The sequence below is a fragment of the Oreochromis niloticus genome, linkage group LG9 (genome assembly GCF_001858045.2).
Source record: "Oreochromis niloticus isolate F11D_XX linkage group LG9, O_niloticus_UMD_NMBU, whole genome shotgun sequence".
Classification (NCBI taxonomy): domain Eukaryota; kingdom Metazoa; phylum Chordata; class Actinopteri; order Cichliformes; family Cichlidae; genus Oreochromis; species Oreochromis niloticus.
Genome location: NC_031974.2, coordinates 33,444,968 through 33,470,139, shown reverse-complemented (window position 1 = coordinate 33,470,139; position 25,172 = coordinate 33,444,968). Strand labels below are relative to the sequence as shown.

The 25,172-nt window shown below is 43.6% G+C and overlaps 2 protein-coding genes across 2 annotated transcripts in view; one reads left to right on the top strand and one right to left on the bottom strand.

Annotated features, from left to right (window-relative positions):
• The window catches only part of LOC106098735 (NACHT, LRR and PYD domains-containing protein 4E-like), a 29,574-nt gene extending 16,164 nt beyond the window's left edge, over positions 1-13,410 (top strand). The window contains exons 5-11 of the mRNA XM_025910275.1: positions 8,590-8,650; positions 8,790-8,988; positions 9,217-11,020; positions 11,107-11,280; positions 11,755-11,928; positions 12,074-12,120; positions 12,719-13,410. Coding sequence (XP_025766060.1) covers positions 8,590-8,650; positions 8,790-8,988; positions 9,217-11,020; positions 11,107-11,280; positions 11,755-11,928; positions 12,074-12,120; positions 12,719-13,257 — 2,998 coding nt within the window. The 3' untranslated portion in view covers positions 13,258-13,410. The remainder of the gene's footprint in view (positions 1-8,589; positions 8,651-8,789; positions 8,989-9,216; positions 11,021-11,106; positions 11,281-11,754; positions 11,929-12,073; positions 12,121-12,718) is intronic.
• Positions 1-23,137, bottom strand: part of LOC112847800 (syncytin-A-like) — a 670,150-nt gene extending 647,013 nt beyond the window's left edge. Inside the window, exon 1 of the mRNA XM_025910221.1 lies at positions 22,457-23,137. The gene's annotated coding sequence lies outside the window, so the exon portion shown is untranslated. The remainder of the gene's footprint in view (positions 1-22,456) is intronic.
• Between the last annotated feature and the right edge of the window lie 2,035 nt (positions 23,138-25,172).

Below are 25,172 nucleotides of genomic sequence, written 5' to 3'. Positions count from 1 at the left end.
CCTCTTTCCCAGCATTTGTTGACCAGAGTTGTCAAAGCTCTGACCAGAACGGGGTCGGCGTACTTCAGGAGTTCCGCGGTGATTTCGTCGGCGCCGGCTGCCTTTCCACTCTTGAGAGACTTAATTGCCGCCTTTGTCTCATCCATAGTGAAGGGGCCAGTGTCCACAACGAGTTCATCATTTTCGGCTAAGTCATTGTCCAACAAGGGCATGTCTGGGGCGGGTTGATTCAGGAGATCTTTGAAGTGTTCTACCCAGCGCTTATCTTGGTCTTCCTGCGTGACGAGAGGTCTACCATCTCTGCTTTTAATTGGCACTCCTTGACCCGAAAAGGTGCCAGTGAGATCACGCACGATCCGGAATAGCATTCTCGTATCATTCCGATCAGCAGCTTCCTGTGCCTCCTCTGCTTTCCGCTCGACCCATTCACGTTTATCCCTTCGACAGCTTCGCTTCACCTGCCGATCAAGGCATCGATACCGCTCCTCTGCAACTTGCTGTTGTTCATTTGATGTCGTCTGATCCCGGGCGATTTTTGCTCTTCGTCGTTCATCGACTAGCTGCCATGTTTGATCTTTGATCCAACGTTCCTTGAAGGTCCCTCTTCGCCGACCGATGGCCTTCTCAGCGCTGGCCACCACGGCAATTCGAAGACACTCCCAGTGTGCCTCCAGATCTTCGACTTCTTCCAAGATGGCAAAGCGATTTCAGATCTCGACGTTATATCGGTTGTGGAAATCGCAATCCTTGAGCTTGGCAACATGGAAAGGGCGTACACGGCGAGCATCTTGTCTTCTTCGTTTGAGCCGCAACTGTATCTTTGCCATAACAAGATAGTGGTCAGACCCAACATCCGCGCCGCGTCGAGTGACTATGTCAGCAGTAGCTGACCTCCATCGCCTCGATATGCAAATGTAGTCGATCTCATTTGCTGTTAGACCGTCCGGGCTTCTCCACGTCTTCTTGTGAATTTGCTTATGACGAAAGTATGACTTCCCGACGCAGAGTCATATATATATATATATATATATGTATAGATAGATAGATAGATAGATAGATAGATAGATAGAAGGCAGGAGAATATGAGACAATATGAGAACAGCACCACCAAGGCTGGAGACAGAACAATACTGGAAGAGCATATGGGAGAAGGACGCAACCCATAACGGCAATGCTCAGTGGCTAGTGGATCTGAGGGCAGACCACAGCAGCCTCCCTGAACAGGGTCCAGTAACCATCACAGTAGCAGACATCCAAAAAAGGGTCTCCAATATGAAGAGTTGGACAGCACCAGGGCCCGACATGGTTCACGCCAACTGGCTGAAGAAGCTGACTGCACTCCACAAGATCAACGGGACCCTAAGAGCCTTCATCAGGAACTCAATGGGGATGTGGCGTACAACACTAGAGGCCAACTTCAAGCCCATAGCACAAGTCACCATCAAGTGCGGGATCTACCAAGGAGATGCTCCGTCCCCACTGCTGTTCTGCATAGGCCTGAACCCCCTCAATGAGATCATTGACAAGACTGGCTACGGATACCGACTACGGAACGGAGCGGTTGTCAGCCACCTCCTGTATATGAATGACATCAAGCTGTATGCCAAGAGTGAACAAGACATCGATTCACTGATCCACACTACCAGGATATACAGCAATGGCATCGGGATGTCATTCGGGCTGGAGAAGTGTAGTCGGATGATAACAAAGAGAGGGAAGGTAGTCAGAACTAAGGGGATCGAGCTACCAGAAGGCAACATTGCAGACATAGAGGACAGTTACAAGTACCTGGGGATTCCGCAGGCGAATGGGAACCATGAAGAGGCAGCTAGGAAAGCTGCAACCACCAAGTACCTGCAGAGGGTCAGGCAAGTCCTGAGGAGTCAGCTGAACGGTAAGAACAAGATCTGGGCTATCAACACCTACGCCCTGCCCGTGATCAGGTACCCAGCTGGTATAATAACTTGGCCAAAGGAGGAGATAGAAGCCACTGACATAAAGACAAGAAAGCTCCTTACCATGCATGGAGGGTTTCACCCCAAGTCCAACACCCTGAGGCTGTACACTAAGCGGAAGGAAGGGGGCCGGGGACTGGTGAGTGTCAGCACCACGGTCCAGGATGAGACAACGAACATCCAAGAATACATTGGGAAGATGGCCTCAACTGACCGAGTGCTCAGTGAATACCTCAGGCAGCAGAAACCCAAGAAAGGGGAGGGAGACGAGGAACCATCATGGAAGGACAGGCCCCTGCACGGTATGTACCACCGGCAGATAGAGGAGGTGGTGGAGAATGACCGAGCTAAGATCCTGTGGGACTTCCAGATACAGACGGACAAAATGGTGGTGGCTAACCAACCGGACATAGTGGTGGTAGACAAACAGAAGAAGACGGCCGTAGTGATTGATGTAGCGGTTCCGAATGACAGCATACTGCGCAGGACCCTCAAGCTCCCAGGCCTTTGGTAGAGGACCTGAGCTTGAAGGATAAACCGCCCGCAGGGGCGAGTTGGGTGTAAGTAAGTAGTATATAGATAGATAGATAGATAGATAGATAGATAGATACCAGACCCTATCGGGTGCTGCTGACGACACCCACAGCAGTGAAGATTGCTGAAAGAAACACTTGGATACATCAAGCGCAGTTTAAGAACACAACCGCTCACATAAACAACGAGACCAATTGTTATGCTTGTGATGCCACTGTCTACACATTCTTCTGGACTGTGGCCATATAGCATCACTGAGAGTGAGACAGTTTGTTTGCTTGCCTTAGCAACACATCCAGGAGTAAACGTACTTGGAACACTGCCAACTTTTCAACTCCTCTGAACCTGAATGGAAGGTTGATTCACCAGTAGCTGGGAAGGTGAACTGCTCTGGTACGACAGACCTGCTAGCCTGACTCTAAGTATCTGACTCGCTGCAGAACATTGAACAGCTAAACAAACTGGAAGCAGGCCAGTTACCTATGTATATGAAGGGCAATGGATTAGTCCAAGTTGGAGATTCATCATGGAATTTGTGTAACGTCACCTATTCTTTTTGTCCTCTGCAAGAAGGGATGTGTCAGGAGTTTTCCTGTATTGCAACTCAGGTCGTAATAAAAACGCTCAGACAGGTTTACGTGTACACGGGTGAGACTCAGGGAGACTCGCACCCCTGCAGTAAAAAGAAAGAGTCTTTATTCAGAGAGCACATACAGGAAGAGAGAAAATAGAACTGCAGGCTTCCTGTGTAACTTCCCCATTTAGGAGTCTGCACAGAGTTGCAGAGTTTAAGCTGAATACTGAAAAGAGCAAACACATTTAGATAATGAAACGTACTTTTAAGCATAACATAATAAAAATCCCAAAATCCTAAAAAATCTCTTCACATTCCCTCCTGTTGTACATATGTATATGTATATGTACAGTTCATAGCTTATTGTATCAGTCTATGGCCACTTGTAAACATTTTTAGCCAAGACATCATAAAACAGTGGGTTTCGTGAGTATGTTATATCCAAGTGTCTAATTACTGTGATAGGGTGATGTAAGCATGAATTGAAGCAGAATAACAGTATTATAACACCAACAAAAACAAGTCCTTTAATCAGCAGGGACTTCCAAGAGCCGCTTAAAAGCCACGTAAGCCAGTCTTCTGTGTTTGCGGCATAGTCTCGTTGTTGTGCATCCCGAAGTTGTCTGAGTGTTTTCAGAGCATCAGTCATGTTCGGTGAGTGCACATTATCTGGAATGTATGTGCAACATGTGTTGCTAAAGAGAATTCTCCTTTCTCGGCGAGAATCATGTCCAATGCTACCCTGTGTTGCATTACTGCAATGCACAGAGCATCAATCTCCTGATCCCGTTCGTCATTGAATTTACTTGAAGCATTCAGAACCTTTTGTCTGTCAGTCCAAAGTTTAAATTCCTCTGGGACATCGGAACCCCACACAGAATCATGCTGCTTGAGGTCTGGGGTGCTTCGTCTTTTCCTTGTTGTTGACGTTGATGTTGTCGTGGCGTCCATGGTTATCTTGAAAGTGTGGTCAGATATGAAAATGGGAGCGCACTGACCTGTCCAATTCCCAGGAAGGATAAAATAGGCCTGTTGGCCACAGATCCAGGCCATCCCTTGCACCCAGAAGGTGCCATTTGAGATGTTGTTGCTCTTCACGGGCCCTCCAGGAGCATGTGTCTGTACTGCTTTGCAGTTGGTGGTATTTCCCATTGGCGTGGATCCGTTTTCTTGGCGGTAGCATAGGCTGTGGCTCAAATTCCCATTGTTTTCAAGAAAGACTGGGAATGATTTAGCCTTACTTCTGTGCTTTACTTTCAGGTCAACCCAGAACCATTCGTCACAAGTGCCATTTCGCAGTCCTATCTGGAGAGGTTCCTCATGGTTGATCACGATTCCCTGGAATTGATACCCAAGGCTGGCGTAGCTCGCGGCACACTTTGCTTGAATTATGTCCATTCCCTTCGCATACAAGGTGGCGTACTGTGTCGTTGAGGGCATATAGGAGCAAACATAGCAGTCTTTTCTGGGTGTGCTGTCATGTATATATCGATACCATGCGTTGTTCATCCATGGATGAATGTGGTCTTGTGTCATGTCACGGAGATGTGAGTTGTCATGTGTCCATCTTGTCTGCAGGTGGCGTTGTTCATCTTCTTTCTTTCGGGTGAGTGTTAATAAACTCACCAGGAGTGCAACAGTAGCCACTAGGAGGACGAGTGTCTTCATGATGACCAGACACACCTGTGACCTCTGATGAGTAGACTACTGGCAAGAAGAAGAAAGTGGGGTATACCCGATCAGCCCTCCTGAAGGAACAATGGGCTGGGAGCTCAGTTCCTTAATCATAATTATGCAAATTCCCATGACCATGCCCACTGAAGGAACAGCCCACTGTTCCTTCAGTGGGCTGGTTTCAGTCATTATGCAAATGTACTGTTTATAAGGTTTGGGGAAACCTGCAGTCAGCTGAGACTGAAGAAGTCACTTGGATGAGTGACGAAACGTTTCTCCCACAAAACGCTACGTCCAGATGAACAGATTCAACTTTTGGAGATTTACTTTCCTGGATGATTGAGAATGCATCAAGACATCTATGATGAAAGGAATTCTTTCTTTTGTCCCCCTCCCCAGCCTCTCGAGGTTCTGGGGGGGCTATAGTGTTTTATTGCAGACACATCCTATCTGGAAGATCTGTTTCTTGTGATGTGCTTCCTGCTTTTATAACCCTTTTGGTCAGCAGGAGGTCACACACACACACACGCACACACACATTCTCACATAACACACACACACACACATACTCATATGCATACAGATGTTCACACATATACATACAATGCCTTGTCTTAGAACCATGTGGGCATTGCTTTTGCTGTGATGTGTATTGTGTGAACTGTTTTCCCAATAAAAGGCAGCGAGAGGAGGCCGTCGTTGGGGTCATTTTCGTGGTAGATACAAACGAGGCCTCCCTTGCAAGTAAATTGATCGATCGCTGACTGTCTTGTTTTCTTCATGATGAATAAGTCTCTAAACCAGCGGGGCTTGTGGAAACACAGACCCAACAATTACTCATGCCTATGTTGGTTGTTGCTGTGGTTTCCCTATTGTGTTGTTTTGTTTTTGCTTGTTTTTTCCTCTCGGCACGCGATCAAGCAGATTTTCAGTGTCTTTTCTGTCTCTAGTCCTCTTCTGCTCTGTTTCTCTTCCCGTCCGTTTGTTAACTCTCTTCCCAACCTCTCTTTCTTTCTCTGTCCTGTCCCTCGGTCCTGTCCGTTCTGATTGTAATAACTCAACGTGGAAAAAAAAATAAAATAATAATAATAATAATAAAATATGATAATCAGGAGGACATTTGATTTTGGACATTTTTCTTGGCCTTGAGACAATAATTCTGATTGCTACAGTGCCGGACAGGACATTTGGGGGGGGGTGATTACAGCAATTAAAAAAGATGACAAATTGATGACATCATCCTCTTATATAAATCCTCTTTTCAAATTCTTTTATGAGGATCTCTGTACATCTGAGATCACTGCTTGTACAAAAGCATTTCATTTCAATAAAATAGCTGGAAAGTCACCATGTATAGATGGCTTTACAGTTGAATATTATCACAGGCATATTATTTACAGGCAAACTTGCCAAAATGTTAACTAAAGTATATCAAGAGGCTTTCCAATTTGGTATGCTCCCTGAAAGTTTCAATCAAGCTATAATTCAATTTTAATTCAATTCAACTTCAATTTTATTTATACAGCACCAAATCACAACAAGGAGCTTTATGTTGTAAGGTGGACCCTACAATAATACAACAATGACCATAAACTGACCTCACAGCCTATTGTTCATTCATTGGTGCTAGTTTCAGTCATTGTGCAAACATGATGTTTATAAGGTTGGAAACCTGCAGTCAGCTGAGACTAAAGAAGTCACCTGATGATGATGAAATGTTTCTCCCACTGAAAATGTCCAGATGAACAGAATCAACCTTTTGGGATTTACTTACCTGGATGATTGATGGTTTTTTTAATGCCTCACTAAGTTTTGTTTTGTGTTGATATGTTTGTTTCTTTAAATGTTTAAAAATAATAAAAACTTTAATCACAAAAAAATATTGAACTAATGTTGAACTAATAATATAAGATAAGATAAGATGGCCTTTATTAGTCCCACAGGTGGGAAATTTGTTTTGTTACAGCAAAAGTGCAAAGTTATGTAGCAGAAATTAGAAAACACTGGAATGCAATAAAATACAATAAAATAAAATAAAATAAAATACTATATACAATAGAATAAAATAGAATAGAATAATATATACAATAGAATAAAATAGAAATACAAATACTATATACAACTGAGTAGGAAAATACAAAAACACAACTTCGTCAGAAGAAGAATTGCACGTATAGCAGTCTTATTGCACATGTGTGGGTTTGTGTGTTTGATCAGCTGCAAAAGTCTTTATTGTAGAGTCTGACAGCAGTGGGGAGGAAAGACCTGCGAAATCTCTCCGTCCCACACCGTGGGTGCCGCAGTCTCCCACTGAAGGAGCTGCTCAGTGCTGTCACAGTCTCATGCATGGGGTGGGAGATGTTGTCCAACAGGGATGACAGCTTAGCCACCATTCTCCTGTCACTCACCACCTCCACTGGGTCCAGAGGGCATCCTAGAACAGAGCAGGCCCTTCGGATCAGCCTGTTCAGTCTCTTCCTGTCCCCAGCACAGATGTTGCCACCCCAGAAGACCACACCATGAAATATGGCCACCACAGAGTCATAGAAGGTCTTCAGGAGTGGGCCCTCCACTCCAAAAGACCTGAGTCTCCGCAGCAGGTACAGCCTGCTCTGCCCTTTCCTGTAGAGGGCGTCTGAGTTATGAGTCCAGTCCAGTTTGTTGTTCAGATGAACACCAAGGTACCTGTAGCTGTCCACAGCCTCGATGTCCATACCTTGGATGTTCAGTGGTTGCAGTGGAGGATGCTTGTGCCTGCGGAAGTCTACCACCAGTTCCTTGGTTTTACTGGCGTTGATCTGGAGGTAGTTCAGCTGGCACCAGTCCACAAAGTCTTGAGTCAGTCCTCTGTACTCCTTGTCGTCCCCATCAGTGATGAGGCCGACTATTGCAGAGTCATCAGAGAACTTCTGCAGGAAGCACTGGGTGGAGTTGTGGGAGAAGTCTGCAGTGTAGATGGTGAAGAGGAACGGAGCCAGAACCGTTCCCTGTGGGGCCCCCGTACTGCAGACGACCCTGTCCGACACACAGCCCTGAGTCCTCACATACTGTGGTCGGTCGGTGAGGTAGTCCAAAATCCAGGTAGTGAGGTGATGGTCCACTCCAGAGTTCTCCAGCTTGTCCTTCAGAACCGAGGGAAGAATGGTGTTGAAGGCACTGGAGAAATCAAAGAACATGATTCTCACAGTGCTCCCAGCGGTCTCCAGGTGAGCGAGGGAACGATGTAGGAGGTGAATGATGGCATCATCCGCTCCAATGCCAGGCTGGTAGGCAAACTGAAGTGGGTCCAGTGATGAGCTCACAAGGCGCCGAAGCTGAGCCAGGACCAGCCGCTCCAGGGTCTTCATCAGGTGGGATGTCAGAGCCACCGGCCTGTAGCTGTTGAGGTCCTTGGGGCGTGAAGTCTTTGGCACTGGAACAACACAGGAAGTTTTCCAGAGCTGTGGGACTCTTCCCAGCCTCAGGCTCAGGTTGAAGAGGTGCTCCATCACACCACACAGTTGGTCCGCGCAGGACCTGACGACCCTCGAGCTGATGCCATCTGGACCCGCTGCCTTCTTGGCTTTAATCCTCCTCAGTTCCCTCCGAACCTGGGTGGTTGAGAGAGACAGGCTGGAGCCTTGTGTTGAGTGTGTATTGGATGCGGTTGTTGGGGGTGGGGAGGAGTGAGCAGGGTGAATAGAGGAGGTGTGAAGTGTCTGAGGTGTCAGAGGTGGAACAGCAGCAGTGGGGGTGGGTGAGTCTGCAGCCGATGTTGGAGACTGCCTCATGGCTGAATCAATATATCATATATAAAGAAATTATCATTACCATGACAACAGAAGTCTTTCTCTGTACATCTTTCATTTGCAGAATTGACCGGAACACATCAGATCAATCTGAGCACAAACATCACCTGGACTCTGTGTTTATGGTGTGTAAAAACAGACACACAGCTACGACACTAAATCAAGAACCGTATAATAAATAGTCATAGTACTAAAAGTGTCCATGATGCATGTGGTACAGTGATAGTTTATATTCAACATAAAGTTTATATCTCTCTATTCCAGCTCCTTGAGAAGAAAATTGTCACCTTTATGAAAAATGAGCTTAATGAGTTCCAGAGGTTTCTGAGTGAGAGGCTGGATGATGAGATACTGGTGTATCAGGATGAAGAGAAGAGGAGCAGCAGGGAGTCATTTCTGAAGATCACACTTCACTTTCTGAGGAGAATGAACGAGGAGGAGCTAGCTGACCGTCTTCAAAGCAGTAAGACTTTTTGTTTTTATGGTGTAGTTTACAGTCTGTCTGTATTTTCAATACACTTTTATAAGTGAAAGAAAAAAATAACTTGAAATTGTTCCACTCACAAATATTTGGATATCAAAATTGCTGTCACACAGGAATAAAGCAGACAGGTATATCTCAGACAACTATATCTGTTTGGATTTATTAAATTAAAGATTTACATTGATTTTGTCATTGGTCTTCATGCAGGAACTCATGCTGAAGTTGGCAAACATAAACTCAAATCTGCACTGAAGAAGAAGTTCCAGCGTGCGTTTGAGGGGATCGTCAAAGCAGGAAACCCAACCCTTCTGAATCAGATCTACACAGAGCTCTACATCACAGAGGGAGGGACTGCAGAGGTCAGTGACCAACATGAGATCAGGCAGATTGAAACAGCAAATAGGAAACCACACAGACCAGAAACACCAATCAGACAAGAAGACATCTTTACAGTCTCACCTGGAAAAGATGAACCAATCAGAACAGTGCTGACAAAGGGAGTGGCTGGCATTGGGAAAACTGTCCTAACACAGAAGTTCACTCTGGACTGGGCTGAAGGCAAAGCCAACCAGGACATCCAGTTCATGTTTCCATTCACTTTCAGAGAGCTGAATGTGCTGAAAGAGGAAAAGTTCAGCTTGGTGGGACTTGTTCATCACTTCTTTACTGAAACCAAAGAAGCAGGAATCTGCAGCTTTGAAGACTTCCAGGTTGTGTTCATCTTTGATGGTCTGGATGAGTGTCGACTTCCTCTGGATTTCCACAAAGCTAAAATCCTCACTGACCCTAGAAAGTCCACCTCAGTGGATGTGCTGCTGATAAACCTCATCAGGGGGAAACTGCTTCCATCTGCCCACATCTGGATAACCACACGACCTGCAGCAGCCAATCAGATCCCTCCTGACTGTGTTGACATGGTGACAGAGGTCAGAGGGTTCACTGACCCACAGAAGGAGGAGTACTTCAGGAAGAGATTCAGTGATAAGAAACAGGCCAGCAGGATCATCTCCCACATCAAGGCATCACGAAGCCTCCACATCATGTGCCACATCCCAGTCTTCTGCTGGATCACTGCTACAGTTCTGGAGGATGTGCTGAAAACCAGAGAGGGAGGACAGCTGCCCAAGACCCTGACTGAGATGTACATCCACTTCCTGGTGGTTCAGGCCAAAGTGGCAAACATCAAATATGATGGAAGACGTGAAAAAGATCCAATCTGGATTAAGAAGAGCAGGAAGATGATCGAGTCTCTGGGAAAACTGGCTTTTGATCAGCTGCAGAAAGGAAACCTGATCTTCTATCAATCAGACCTGACAGAGTCTGGCATCAATATCAGAGATGCCTCAGTGTACTCAGGAGTGTTCAGACAGGTCTTTAAAGAGGAGCGAGGACTGTACCAAGACAAGGTGTTCTGCTTCATCCATCTGAGTGTTCAGGAGTTTCTGGCTGCTCTTCATGTCCATCTGACCTTTATCAACTCTGGAGTAAACCTACTTGAAAAGCAACAAGCAATCGTGCACAATATCAGAGTATTAAAAGACATACCTAAGCTGAAACATCTTTACCAGAGCGCAGTGGATAAGGCCTTGGAGAGTCCAAATGGACACCTGGACTTGTTTCTCCGCTTCCTCCTAGGTCTTTCACTGCAAACCAACCAGACTCTCCTACAAGGCCTGCTGACACAGACAGGAAGTAACCCAGGAACCAGACATAAAACTGTTAAATTTATCATTGAGAAGATCGGAGGAAATCTGTCTACAGAGAAAAGCATCAATCTATTCCACTGTCTGAATGAACTGAATGATCGTTCTTTAATGAAGGAGATACAACAGCCCCTGATTTCAGGAAGTCTGTCCACAGATAAACTGTCTTCTGCTCAGTGGTCAGCTCTCGTATTCATCTTACTGTCATCAGAAAAAGATCTGGATGTGTTTGACCTGAAGAAATACTCTGCTTCAGAGGAGGCCCTTCAGAGGCTGCTGCCAGTGGTCAAAGCCACCAACAAAGCTCTGTGAGTTAATGAATACTTTTATATTTAGAAAATAACTCCTTCATTTACTAGTAAATTGATATTGAAAGTGATAGATTGTCTTGCAGGCTGTGTGACTGTAATCTGACAGAGACCAGTTGTGAAGCTCTGTCCTCAGTTCTCAGCTCACAGTCCTCTAGGCTGAGAGAACTGGACCTGAGTAACAACAACCTGAAGGATTCAGGCGTGAAGCTTTTGGCTGCTGGAGTAAAGAGTCCACACTGTAGACTGGAATCTCTCAGGTCAGGATACAGCTGTCTTTGCAAAACATAAAAAAGCAGCTATTAACGCAGCTTAACACTGAGTTGGTTTGATACCAGAGCTCCTTTTGGGGCCACTAGCACAAGTTTGACGTGACTTTTCTTCTGCAAGACGCTGGATTATGTTTGTTGCAAAATAGGAGTGCTTTGTTACATGGGGTATTATTATTCCACTATAAATACCAATTAGAAGATGGGCAGCAGCCATAAATGGCTATAGAAGGCCAGTTGCATGCCGTTTGTAGCCTCAGTTCGAAGTTTCTTTTTCTGACAGTAGAAGTGTTTGACTGGAATAGTTTCAGAAATCATGGCCTATTTAAATGTTGTATTTAAATGATGTTGTTGCCGGGCTTAAACAACTGTTTACTAGCCAGCCTGTTGTGACCTCTCTGTGCTCTGTTGTCTGTCAAACTATATATTTGACTGAACAACAGCTAAACCCTTTTACTTGTGCAGGCTATCAAGTTGTCTAATCACAGAGGAAGGTTGTGCTTCTCTGGCTTCAGCGCTGAGCTCAAACCCCTCCTATTTGAGAGAGCTGGACCTGCGTAATAACAGCCTGCAGGACATTGGAGTGAATTTGCTGCTTGCAGGATTGGAAGATCCATATTGGAGACTTGATATTCTCAGGTGCCCCCCCCCCCAATTTTACCTTTAACCAGAAAATCCCTTAAATTATAATCCAGGACATAAAAATTACAATTGCATAAAAACAACGAGGCCTGATCATTCTGTTTCATTCGTAATAAGTAAAGATTTGTGTTTCATCCTATAGGGTGGACAGTGGTGGAGAGCAGAAGGTAACTCTTGATCTAAGGAAATGTAAGTGACACATGCTATATGTCCAGTGTTTTCTCAAAGGGGTTGGATTGGATGTTCTGGACTTTTTTTGACTGAGGATGTGTGCTGCAGGATGCACACATTGCTTCTGTAGTTTTCTAAGTATAGACTGCCTTTGGGATTTACATGTTTTAGTTTGTATCTTACACAGAGGAGGAGTTTGAGATCTACACTATATGTCAAGACTAATACATATGCCTTACATTGGAAAAGCAAAATTGGCAAGAATTTATTTTCAAAAGATGATTGCATGCAGTTGGTTGACCTGCAATGCAGGATCCATCGTGAGCTGATTTTTAAATGCAGTAAAAAGAAATGGTGGTCAGATTTTTTGACTTGTGCAACTGACTTTATTTACTGTCAAGAAAACAGAAGCGTATTGGATTAAGCAGGTATAATTAAGAGAAAAGTGGAATGAAAACAGTGGATCTGATCTATGACTAAGGTGTCAATTAACATCATCATATGTTTTCTGGAAACCTTTAATTAGCTACTCTGCTCATAGATCAACATATGCTAAAGTCACCAGTTACACAAAATAATAAACACTTCTTAATTTTCTTTTTTTTTCCTCCATCAGTTGCTTGTGAGCTAACACTGGACCTAAACACCACACACAAAAACCTGAAACTGTTTGACAACAACAGGAGCGTGAAAGTACTCAAGCAGCAGCAGCCTTATCTTGATCACCCGGAGAGATTTGATATGTTTTGCCAAGTGCTGTGTAAAAATGGCCTGGCTGGTCGTTGTTACTGGGAAGTTGAGTGGGAAGGAAAAGTTGACGTAGCAGTGACTCGCAGAGGGATCCCAAGGAAAGGCTATAGCAGGGCTTCCAGGTTTGGAGGGAATGATCAGTCCTGGAGTTTGACTTGCTCTGATAACGGTTACTCCGTCTGGCACAATGATAGAGAAACATCCATCTCCTCCTCCTCCATCTCTAACAGAGTAGCTGTGTATGTGGACTGTCCTGTTGGGACTCTGTCCTTCTACAGAGTCTCCTCTGACACTCTGATCCACCTCCACACCTTCCCCATCAAATTTACCCAACTTCTTTATCCTGGGTTTAGAGTCTGGGATGGTTCAGTCACTCTTTGTTCAGTGACAGAATCAGACTGCTGACTGAAAATCAAAGTTTTTTTTAATCAGGCCCACCATTAAATATGCTCTGCATGTGGTTGTTACAGCCCTAGCAGGGCCTCCTCCTGAAGTTGCCTGTGTGGGCGTGTCCTACTGTCTCTCCTGTCTTGGGTGCCACCCTTTTTTCTTTTGTACAGCTGGCCATCAGCAATTAAAGGTATTTAAGGCCAGAGAAAGGTGAGCTCTGGTGCCAGAGAACCATGTTGGTGGGTGCAGCTAGTGAGCTGTGTTCAGTGATTGGTGACTAAACTCTTTCTTAATTACTTTTGAGTTTACTGACTGATGCCTGAGTTTTTTTTTTCTTTAAATGGTGATAGCGGCTTGTCCGTCTCTTTTAGTTGAGTTATTAATAGAAACTTTAATAAAACTCTTTAATTTAACCCTTTTGCCTCTCTGTCTCCTTTTTCCGACCTGGACACTTTTTGTTACTTTCCCTCATCACCTGGACCCTTTTAAGGGAACATAACAATGTGGTTGTTTTTTTTCCCCCATTGACCTTACCTCTATGCCCTGCCTGGTGCCAACCAATTAGATTCCACAGATTTGGCCCTTCAGTAAGTGTTAATCCCATTTACTCCATTTCTTGGGGGACAGGACTCAATGTGTGGAAATACTGAAAACGAAGCAGATGGAAATGTGAAGCTTTCTTAGCCTAACCGAGGCATCATTTTTTCTTAATGCTCAGTAAATGGCAAATGGTAAATGGACTGGTTTCTACTCTTTCTGAGCACTCAAAGCGCTGTACACAACTTGTGCATTCACCCATTCACACATTTTTTTAAGCACATTTTTCTAAGTGCTTTCTACGTAACATTCACACACACATTCATACTCTGATGGATGCATCGGAGAGCAATTTGGGGTTAGTATCTTGCCCAAGGATATTTGGCATGCAGACTGGGGAAGCCAGGAATCGAACCACCGACCTTCCGATCAGTAGATGACCCGCTCTACCACCTGAGCTACAGTAGTAAGTCCACGGGTAGTGGAAGCGCGTGTTGGGACACTTAAATGGAAGTAAACTGCCAGATCAGAAATTCATCACAGAGACAGTCCTGCAGCGAACAATGTCCAAACAAAAAAATTAAGGATACTTTGTTTGGAAACATTCAGTTGTGTGGTTCTCTTCTTTTATCAAGCTGGACTGAACTGAAATATATGGGACTATTGGCACCAAATTCCTGAGTTGAAGACTTGCTTTGATGTGTTTTTATTGAGTGGGCATTTGAATATATATTTTTTATATTTACTAAAAGTGTAAGGAGTAAATATTTAAACAAGACATTCTTCAGGCGAAATAAAGACACTCAAGACAGTTTAGATGGTAACAACGTGCGCACGCTGGGTGAGCGCTGCTGTCTCAGGCTCACAACCAGCGTATGCGGCAGTTCTTTATTTATAGCGTTTCAGAGTATGTGTGTGTGTGTGAAGTTTATGATCTCAGAGTGTGTGTGTGTGATTCTGAAGAATGGGCCCCTCTTTGTATTTGGGAGTGTAGATAAGAACATCCTGCTCTCCCCTTCCTGGGAGTGAAACGGCTCGTAGAGAGCCAGGTACAGAGGAGATGTCCTGGGTAAATCATATCTGAGAACACTATGCTTTTGTCTTTACTTCAGCTTCACTTCTAGTGAAGCAGTAAAATACGATTAAATGGAAAGAATAAATGGGTAAACAACTATTAACACTGAAATTAAAGATAAACCATCAATAACGTACAAATGCAAGTGGGAATAATACTTGAAACATTTGAAAATCTCTTAACATATCCCTCCTGTTGTTAATTTGTTTTACACATTTTAACTTTTATCAGCATACAGTCTCTTGACAGTGCATTTTTAACTGTTGCTTCATTATTAACAGGAGTGTCTTTTTCCTTTTAGTTACAGGTTGTTTCTTCATCTTCGTCGTCGGTGTTTGAGTCAGTGTCGGCGTGCTCCAGCAGTGTCATAATTTCTTTTTGGCCGACAGGGTCCGGTGTAATAGCTGTGGCTATCAGTCTGTTGATCATGGATCTTATGCAGGGAATACAACAACAGCCACATAGGGTCAATATGGCTGCAAAAACAGCTATTGACACTAGGATTGATGACACTAGGCTGCGGTACTTTCCATATTTTCTGGCGCCGGCTAAGTCTGTACATCTTATACAGAAAGTGCTTCGCTTTCTTATGGTGATTTCTGTCACTCTTGCTTCTGGCACTAGGGTGGCTTGTCCTGAGCATGTTATGTTTGGTTGTCGTCGGTAGATGCTGGGGCAGTGCGGGTCGCAGGGGTTGCCGGTGCAGGCCGTGTTCATGCCTACCAGGGCCAGTGATAAGAATACTGTGAACACGAGCATGGAACACATCGTTGTGACAGTGGTCAGTTGGCATCCTCTTGTCCAGCATCGACGTCGTCTGTGCGGTTTCTCACCCTCAGGGGCATCCTGGTTTGCATTTAGTATTTCCATCTCCATCAGGTCTCCCTCTGTGAGCGTTTCTCCTCTTCTCGACCGTGGACACACCCTTGGCCTCCAATGAGTAGACACCCAGCAAGAGGAGCGAGTGTCTCAGTGTTGCCACTGATAGCCCTTCTCCCCACCGAGTGAACACCAGAGGTTAGAGCGGTCTACAGTCTAGACTTTACTGCTCACTTTTCTATTCGGGAGATTGTGGTTCTCGGATTGGTTCATTAACATATGACATCTTATATAGGTATGCATGTGAACAAAGAATACCCTGAGTGTGTGTATCTATGTGTGTATGGGGTCAAGATGTAACCCCAGGAAGACTCCCCAAAGCTGGTGCCAGGAGTCTAGCGGTACATCTGAACAAAAGGCTCTTAGACTCAAACAGATATACGTGTGTTTGCTATACCATATATCAGCAGGAGAAGATACGACCTCTCCTAGGAGGTGTGTGATCTATGCCAGAACACTCTGAAGAGGAGTGAACGCACTCCCCTCTTCATGCTACACAGAGTTGTTACAGACCTCCTAGGATTCTTTCAATCTACAAATGATTATATACTTCTAAGCATATATGAGTAAATATTTCTAAGCATAAATGACAATCAACAATACAAATCTAACATTTCCCCCCTTTTGGCAATTATGCTAGAAAAGTACCCAGTTATGATCACCTCATGTCTGACAGTGTCAATGCAAACGTTTTTATACTCAGCATATGTAAACGTATACAGTCTGACAAATATATTAGAAGTTATCCAAGTTCTCATTAATCTCATTCAATGGTAAACTGCATCCTACAAGCAAACAAATGAATTGTTAATGGTCATAAGAGAAATTAACATTTTCAAGAACACTCCAGCTTGGTGGTGCTCCTCTACAAGACATGTAAATCACACATCTCTCTGCAGAGTGGTTTAAGTTCTGCAGGGTGTCATAAATGTCTCTTCCAGTTGTTTCCATCACTGTTCATAGAACCAGAGTCCAAATGTATGTAGAATAGACATTCAGACATACCAGTTGAGTTTGCCGTTTGTCAACATGGGTCTCAGCTATTGTGAGAGCTGCAGACCTCTTCAGCACTCTAGTTTTATGGCCTCTGCCAACCCCCATCACCTCACTTCAGGCCTCTGTACTGTGGGGGATACATATGACTCCTCCATTGTCCATCCTCTGCAGGAAAACCCTCTGTGGAAAGGGTGCTGGATCCAGTTATCTTACTGCTGTTATGATCCCAGCAGTCTTCAGAGTGTCATCGTATGCACAGTACAGTGACACAACATTAGGTGATGTTCATAGGAAACTGCTGTCATCACCACCATAGCTTCTGGCTCCTGTGCTTCTCACAGAATCATGATGCCATCCTTGGACTCCCCCTGCGTTGTCGATGGAGCTTGGCACACTCCCCTCATCCTTCAGGTGCCCGTCTGTTGTCCACAATCTCCTCTGTTGGCCTCTGAAAAGCCCCCTTGGCACAGCTCTCATTCCAACGCAGCTTCATGGTCCTTGCTGTGGCTCCAAAATCTGATCCCATGGTGGGCCCCAAACAGCTCGACCTTTGACCTCAGCCACTGCCTGGGCTGTCAGCTCTGCCTGGAATGGGTTCTCGCTTCTCACTGGGCCTCTGAAGATTTCTCAGGAGATTCCTTTCAGCAATACTCTGACTGCTGCACCTGTATTTCCTTGCTAGGAGGAGAAACTTCTATTTGGAGAGCATGTAAAGCATCATCAAACCACATTCTTTAGTTCAGTGAGCTTCATTTATGGACCATCAAAGCCTCATCTGAACACAGATGCACCACTTTGCATAGGTTTAATACCCGTCTGAACTGTTAATCACAAAGATCACACAAAAATCATAAAAACATAGTTCAGAAAACATAGAATAGATAGTTTCATGTAACTGTGTAATTCTGGACCCCTCCTCTTGACGCATGGACACTCCCATGAGTCAACTCATCAAAACCAGATTCCTGTCTTAAAGAAAAAGGTTAGCTAGATCATGTCCCAGGCAACATCAGGGCGTCTCCCCCTCTGGAGCAGCACCACCCCGGACCTATAACCCTGCAATAAAAGATGTTAGTGTGTTTTGCATAATAAGTTTGCTTCACATCTGGCTCCGCCTGGAGCCTGCATACACACCATCATGGCCTGGAAAACAAGATCTGGAAGTGAAATCAACCTTCACACTTATAAACAATTGTATCATTAGAGTAATAAAGCACTCAGCATCAACAGGACAAGAATCATGTGCAGGTTTTCTCAAATCAATAAACTACAATTATTGGCATAATTTGGCTCAGACATGGATCATCCCATGTCTCAGTTAACATTAGTGTAATCGGTGACTTCCCTTAAGCAAAGTCACTCCATGTATTTAACACTAGGAGCTCAGTAGTGGCCAGCTAATGAGCCCCATATTAAACTATTCCATAAACACTGCATCTCTTAGTTGCTTTCTCATGTTACTTGTCCGTCTCTGCTGAATCCTCTACATGCACTCTTAGAAAAACAAACATTAACAACACACATGGACAATCCTGGAGGTCAGGCACAAGTTGACAGGTTCCAGAGGTGCTATAAAAAGACCATAAAGACCATAGCTGTGGACAGAAGTGGCACTAGTTTCAACACAGGGAATGTTTTACATGTTATTCACATCGTCAAAGTAACCTTCACATTTCTTCAACAACACAGTGTAACAGCATCACCAACTCATAACCTGTAAACGCAGTTTTCTTCACACGTAAACCCAGAAATCCTGTAGTAGAAAACATCAACCAGCTATCCTGGTATAAATCACATGATCAAATCACATGAAGACTGTGATGCTGTAGAAAAGTTAGCGCTGCGCAGGTGTATACACACTTTCTCACAGGTACCTCTGTGAGCAACACAAGGTAGTGAATAGCACCCCTGGTAGATGCGCAGACACAGAGAGTGGCATTTAAAAGGTTAAATCATCACGCAACCTCGATGTTGCTGTCATCTTTCTGCTCCTGTAAAAAAGAAACACACATAGATTCATCTGCACCTTTGTCAGGTGGGGGTTAACTTCACACAGTGATGTCAGTCAGTCTGTCAGCTTCTGTCCGCTTTCACCAGTCAGTCAGTTTTATTTTCTCTCACTCATTCATTCATGCATTCATTCATTCTTTCTTTGCTGACAGTGGGAATTACCGTCGCATTTTCATTTCCACTTCTCAGCAAAATGACGTCATTTCAAAAAGAAAAGAATTTAAACTGGATTTTCTCGTTGAATCCTTTTGGACAGGAACTTATTTTCTAATTGTCCCAGATAAGTGACTTCCTCCTGAGCCCATTTTAATGTGGAGAAACTCACTTGCAACAATTTTCTCGACGACGTGTCGTATAGCGCTTCTGTTCTAATCGTGCAGATCTGCTCAAACAGAGATCATCAAACAAAACTTTCAGTGCACTGTGAAAGTATCAAAATAAAAAGGCCTCGTTAAGTCATGACACAGGCTCCTCATCTCAGGAGGGTAAATCATACCATTAGCCACTATACTAATTGGCAGGCTCGACTTCACAACAAAAGAAAAATCATCAGCTAGATTAATTCAAAATCAACCATCAGCCGCACAACACACAACATAAGTCTCATGTCTCATTAGCTATGAATTTTAATCCCCAGGACTGTACTTTTTACTCATTTAGGCCACAGATTTTATTTAGTTTTCCTTTTTCCCGTCATCATAAAACATGTGACATGTTGTCATGCATTTCACAAAAGAAGTTTGTTATGTATTCAGAGTTTGGTATCTGGATGCAGGATTCACTCGCACATCACAACAGGAAACTCAGTGTTTAGAGTCTCCACTCTAACACATCCCATTCACTCGTGCTAGAATTCAGTCACCTTTCATTAATCTAAGAACCATCAACTAATTTGCATATCAGCTATTAACCCACTAAGATGACAGGACAACAGAAATGCATGTTCAAAATATTATCACAAAAATAGAATTTCGCTCATACAGTAAATTACTTGTGCTGCATCAGTCAGGCAGAAAGCATCTCCCAATTTACTATATTAACAACTAAATTTATTGTCCGATCACTGGTTGGTCAAACCAGAATCTTTTTTTTTTTTTTTTTTTTTTTCCCACAAAAGTTAAACTGTTGTCCTGCAACCTAGAGAGTTAACTGTCAGCATTGGATAAATTCAGCATTTGATAACAAGTCTCTGTTAAATTTACACTATTTTAACACTGATGAGAGATAACAAGCTGATCTTCGTTGCATGTGTGTTTGTGTTATTAGGCAGGTTTAATCAATGTGTCTGGAGCTGCATCTCCAGCAGGGCATGTTCTTAAAGCTGCCTTTCCTACACACTTCTCTGCTATTAATTGATCCTTTCTTAACTAATGTGCTATGAGTCCACTGGTCTTTACATCACTCCTCATCACACTAAGTGACTTGGATAAGATGATAAACAGACTCACATGCTCAAGATGCTGTCTACTCTTCATGGACTCTCTTGTTTGTGTTAGTAGAGTTAATGCATGTTCTGCTTGTGTGTGTGATTTTGTATATGTTTCTTTTTGCAGTGGTTCAGACTCCTTCACAATTTTCCACTTAAGCAGTCAGTGTTCTTTTCCCCAGGTTTGCTAACCCAAATTTTGATTTCCCACATTAAACAACAGCTTTCCTCTGTGTCCTTACTTACTCTCACTCTGTTGTCCTCTCCCACTTCAACAGTCCAATAGCCGGCAGTTCTCCTTCAGCTTTGTCCTGTGTTCCACTGTCTCTTCTTGCCATCTTGCTCCGAAAGTGGCAAATATCAAACTCCAACAGTCTCCTCAGTTCTCCTCAAACGTTCTTTTCACAAGCACAGTGACTTTGCAGCTTGTTGGAAACACAGTGTCATTCATCCAATCAGTCAGGATGATGGTTTGCTCTTCTTCTCCACTGCTGTTTGTCCACACTGCTGCTGCTTGCTGGGACTCTTTGCTCAGGACTTTGGTGCTGTCTCTTTATCTGCCATGTTATTGCTCTTTGGAACTGCATTCCTTGTCTTCAGGGAGGAGTGAGATCTCGCTTGTGAGGATGAGGGACACATGGGGCTGTAAATAAGTTAGCCAAAAACTTGGCCTGAACATTTCCAATGGTGTTAAACTATAACTTTCTTCCGACTGCTGCATATGGGAAATTGATCCAGGTCTGCGTTTCATCTGAAAGTGACAAAACTAGGACATTTCCATTATTATTCTCATTACTTAACCGACACACAGAACTCTCTCTCTGTTTTTTGTGCTCTCCTTTCTTGAAAGCAGAAAATGAGATTGTAGCTGTTCTTGGCTAATAAACACAAAACCTTTTTCCTATGATTTTTCATCTACAATGTAGATTTTGTCTCTTTTCTACTCTTTTTTCTCTTTACACTAACTGGTGACCTGCAGAATCACCACTCTCACAATTGGAGACAATTACGTTTACACAGCGCACACACACTGCGACGTCAGACACATTCACACTCACTTTTTTCATCTGCATAAATAAAACATATGGCTGATGATATGTGCCATGGTGACCCATAAGTATGATCACAAGTTTTATTTAATAATTTTTCAACCCAACAAAGCAAATAAACAAAAACATGATGCTGATGCTATGAACACTCTACACACATGAATCAAGATCCAGGAAAACTGCTGCGCATCTGAAAGAAGAAGCTGAACTCACGGATACGCTACATACTCGAGTTATCACAGTTCTCTTCCCCTTTCTTTGATGAGTTCTCAGCCAGCTCCTGATCTGATAATGTGTAGCTTGCTCATCAGCTCAGAAGAGACAGCAACACAACCTCACACAGTGGTTGCGTGCTTTGCCCACAGTGGCAAAGACTTACATTTTCATATTAAACTCAGCTTCTCCATCATGTAGTTTTCAGCTGCTTCACACAGGGTTCAGCATAATAGTTGTTTTCATAGGCGTACTCTATATCTCAACAATGGCTCATAATAAGATGACAGTTTTCAAACAGGTCAAGTGCCTCTATGCACGTCATTAGTTAAAATATTTGCCTATTTTTTGGGCTTAGAGTTATCAATAATATTTTATTGTAAATTGCTTATAATTTTATTTTTCCTATATTTTATTTTGATTTATTGTATTTGGAAACACCTTGTTTTGCTTTTATTTATTAATACTGCCAACATACACTCTGTGTGACCTTCGCTGATATTAGAGTCGGGGGAGGTTATTAAGGCAGCCTTCTACCCTGGTCTAGACCCAGGGCGGCCTTAATTTTATGCGTTGAAGCGCAACCTTTGACCCCTTCTCACCAGTGCATCGGTCAACACAGGAAACAGTAAGAGTGGTGCAGAAACCTGTTGTTTCTATTCAAAAGGTCACTCACTCTTCAACAACACATAAACTTCACACGCGGTACTATAATCCTATTTTAATTGACACGTTCTTTATTTACCATTCACTCTTAGAGTGAGATCCCTGACTTCCAGCCTTTTAATTGCGGAACGAGTCTCCCAGGGGACTGCCAGTTCCGTCTTACAGGCGAGTCTTAATACCCGACTTCCAGTCCTTAAAGGACGAGTCTTTTCCCGACTTCCAGTCCTTAAAGGACGAGTCTCTTCCCGACTTCCAGTCCTTAAAGGACGAGTCTTTTCCCGACTTCCAGTCCCTAAAGGACGAGTCTTTTAAGAACCGTGTCAACCTAAAAACCGATTGTAGCCGCAATGTGTTTATATTCACCTGGTTCGAATGAAAATGCCGGTCAGAGAGAATCCTCCTCGCTCCCTGGGATCGTGGACCTCTTGCTAAAAACGCTGGCCAACGGCGAATTCACGTAGTTGGTCTTTACTGTTTCACTAGAAACAGGCTGACAGACTTTGCAGCGTGGGTTCACGAATCCAGGAAACGACGAGGTCACTCTGTTGGAGCACAAAATTAGTTAAAATTCAATGTCCAGAATCCGGCTCGGAGGACCAAATAAATGTAAGGAGTAAATATTTAAACAAGACATTCTTCAGGCGAAATAAAGACACTCAAGACAGTTTAGATGGTAACAACGTGCGCACGCTGGGTGAGCGCTGCTGTCTCAGGCTCACAACCAGCGTATGCGGCAGTTCTTTATTTATAGCGTTTCAGAGTATGTGTGTGTGTGTGAAGTTTATGATCTCAGAGTGTGTGTGTGTGATTCTGAAGAATGGGCCCCTCTTTGTATTTGGGAGTGTAGATAAGAACATCCTGCTCTCCCCTTCCTGGGAGTGAAACAGCTCGTAGAGAGCCAGGTACAGAGGAGATGTCCTGGGTAAATCATATCTGAGAACACTATGCTTTTGTCTTTACTTCAGCTTCACTTCTAGTGAAGCAGTAAAATACGATTAAATGGAAAGAATAAATGGGTAAACAACTATTAACACTGAAATTAAAGATAAATCATCAATAAAGTACAAATGCAAGTGGGAATAATACTTGAAACATTTGAAAATCTCTTAACAAAAAGTGAAACTGGGCTATTTTTAATTTGATGTTCGGGTGTTGACTTTTAATGATAATTGCATCCATTGGGCAGTTTGTAAAATAATAAAGCTGTTTACAGAAAAGTCTTGCATGTCTGGAGAAAGACATTGCTGGAACCCCAAGAGAAAGGACTTACTTTATTAAAGCCTAAATATTAAGCAAACCATCACACTATCACACATACAAGAAAATTAAGCAATGGTACCACAGTTCACTTTGGCAATACTCAATACAAAGTCGTCTGGAAATGCTGAGTAATGCCTTATTTACTTCTTGTAGAGAGCACCCATCTGAATCCCTAATGTAGAGTGTCAGGAGTTTTCCTGTATTGCAACTCAGGTCGGAATAAAAACGCTCAGACAGGTTTAACGTGTACACGGGTGAGACTCAGGGAGACTCGCACCGTGCAATAGTTGTCAGCCTTTTTATTCATAGCATTCTCAGAGACGTACAGGAAGAGATAAAATAGAACTGTGCAGGCTTCCTGTTGAGTCTGCACTTCCCCATTTAAGCTTAATACTGAAAGAGCAAACATATTTAGATAAAGAAACGTACTTTTAAGCATAACATAATAAAAATCCTAGAATCCTAAAAAATCTCTTAACATTCCCTCCTGTTGTACATATGTATATGTACAGTTCATAGCTTATTGTATCAGTCTACGGCCACTTGTAAACATTTTTAGCCAAAACATCATAAAATAGTGGGTTTTGTGAGTGTGTTATATCCAAGTGTCTATCTCGCCATCATCTTCTTCATTCTGTGATAGGGTGATGCAAGCATGAATTGAAGCAGTTACCATTTTTGATACCATGTTCTTCAAACATGGTATGACACATGAAGTGAAAAGACATAATAACAGTATTATAACACCAACAAAAACAAGTCCTTTAATCAGCAGGGACTTCCAAGAGCCGCTTAAAAGCCACGTAAGCCAGTCTTCTGTGTTTGCGGCATAGTCTCGTTGTTGTGCATCCCGAAGTTGTCTGAGTGTTTTCAGAGCATCAGTCATGTTCGGCGAGTGCACATTATCTGGAATGTATGTGCAACATGTGTTGTTAAAGAGGACACATAGTCCTCCTTTCTCGGCGAGAATCATGTCCAATGCTACCCTGTGTTGCATTACTGCAATGCGCAGAGCGTCAATTTCCTGATCCTGTTCGTCGTCAATTTTACATGAAGCATTCAGAACCTTTTGTCTTTCAGTCCAAAGTTTAAATTCCTCTGGGACATCGGAACCCCACACAGAATCATGCTGCTTGAGGTCTGGGGTGCTTCGTCTTTTCCTTGTTGTTGACGTTGATGTTGACGTGGCGTCCATGGTTATCTTGAAAGTGTGGTCAGATATGAAAATGGGAGCGCACTGACCTGTCCAATTCCCAGGAAGGATATCCCAGGCCATCCCTTGCACCCAGAAGGTGCCATTTGAGATGTTGCTGCTCTTCACGGGCCCTCCAGGAGCGTGTGTCTGTACTGCTTTGCAGTTGGTGGTGGTGTTTCCCATTGGCGTGGATCCGTTCTCTTGGTGGTAGCATAGGCTGTGGCTCAAATTCCCATTGTTTTCAAGAAAGACTGGGAATGATTTAGCCTTACTTCTGTGCTTCACTTTCAGGTCAACCCAGAACCATTCGTCACATGTGCCATTTCGCAGTCCTATCTGGAGAGGTTCCTCATGGTTGACCACGATTCCCTGGAATTGATACCCACGGCTGGTGTGTCGTTGAAAGATATAGGAGCAAACATAGCAGTCTTTTCTGGGTGTGCTGTCATGTATTTTTCTCTCGGGTGAGTGTTAATAAACTCACCAGGAGTGCAACATTAGCCACTAGGAGGACGAGTGTCTTCATGATGACCAGACACACCTGTGACCTCTGATGAGTAGACTACTGGCAAGAAGAAGAAGGCGGGGTGTACCCGATCAGCCCTCCCTCCACCAATAGATCAC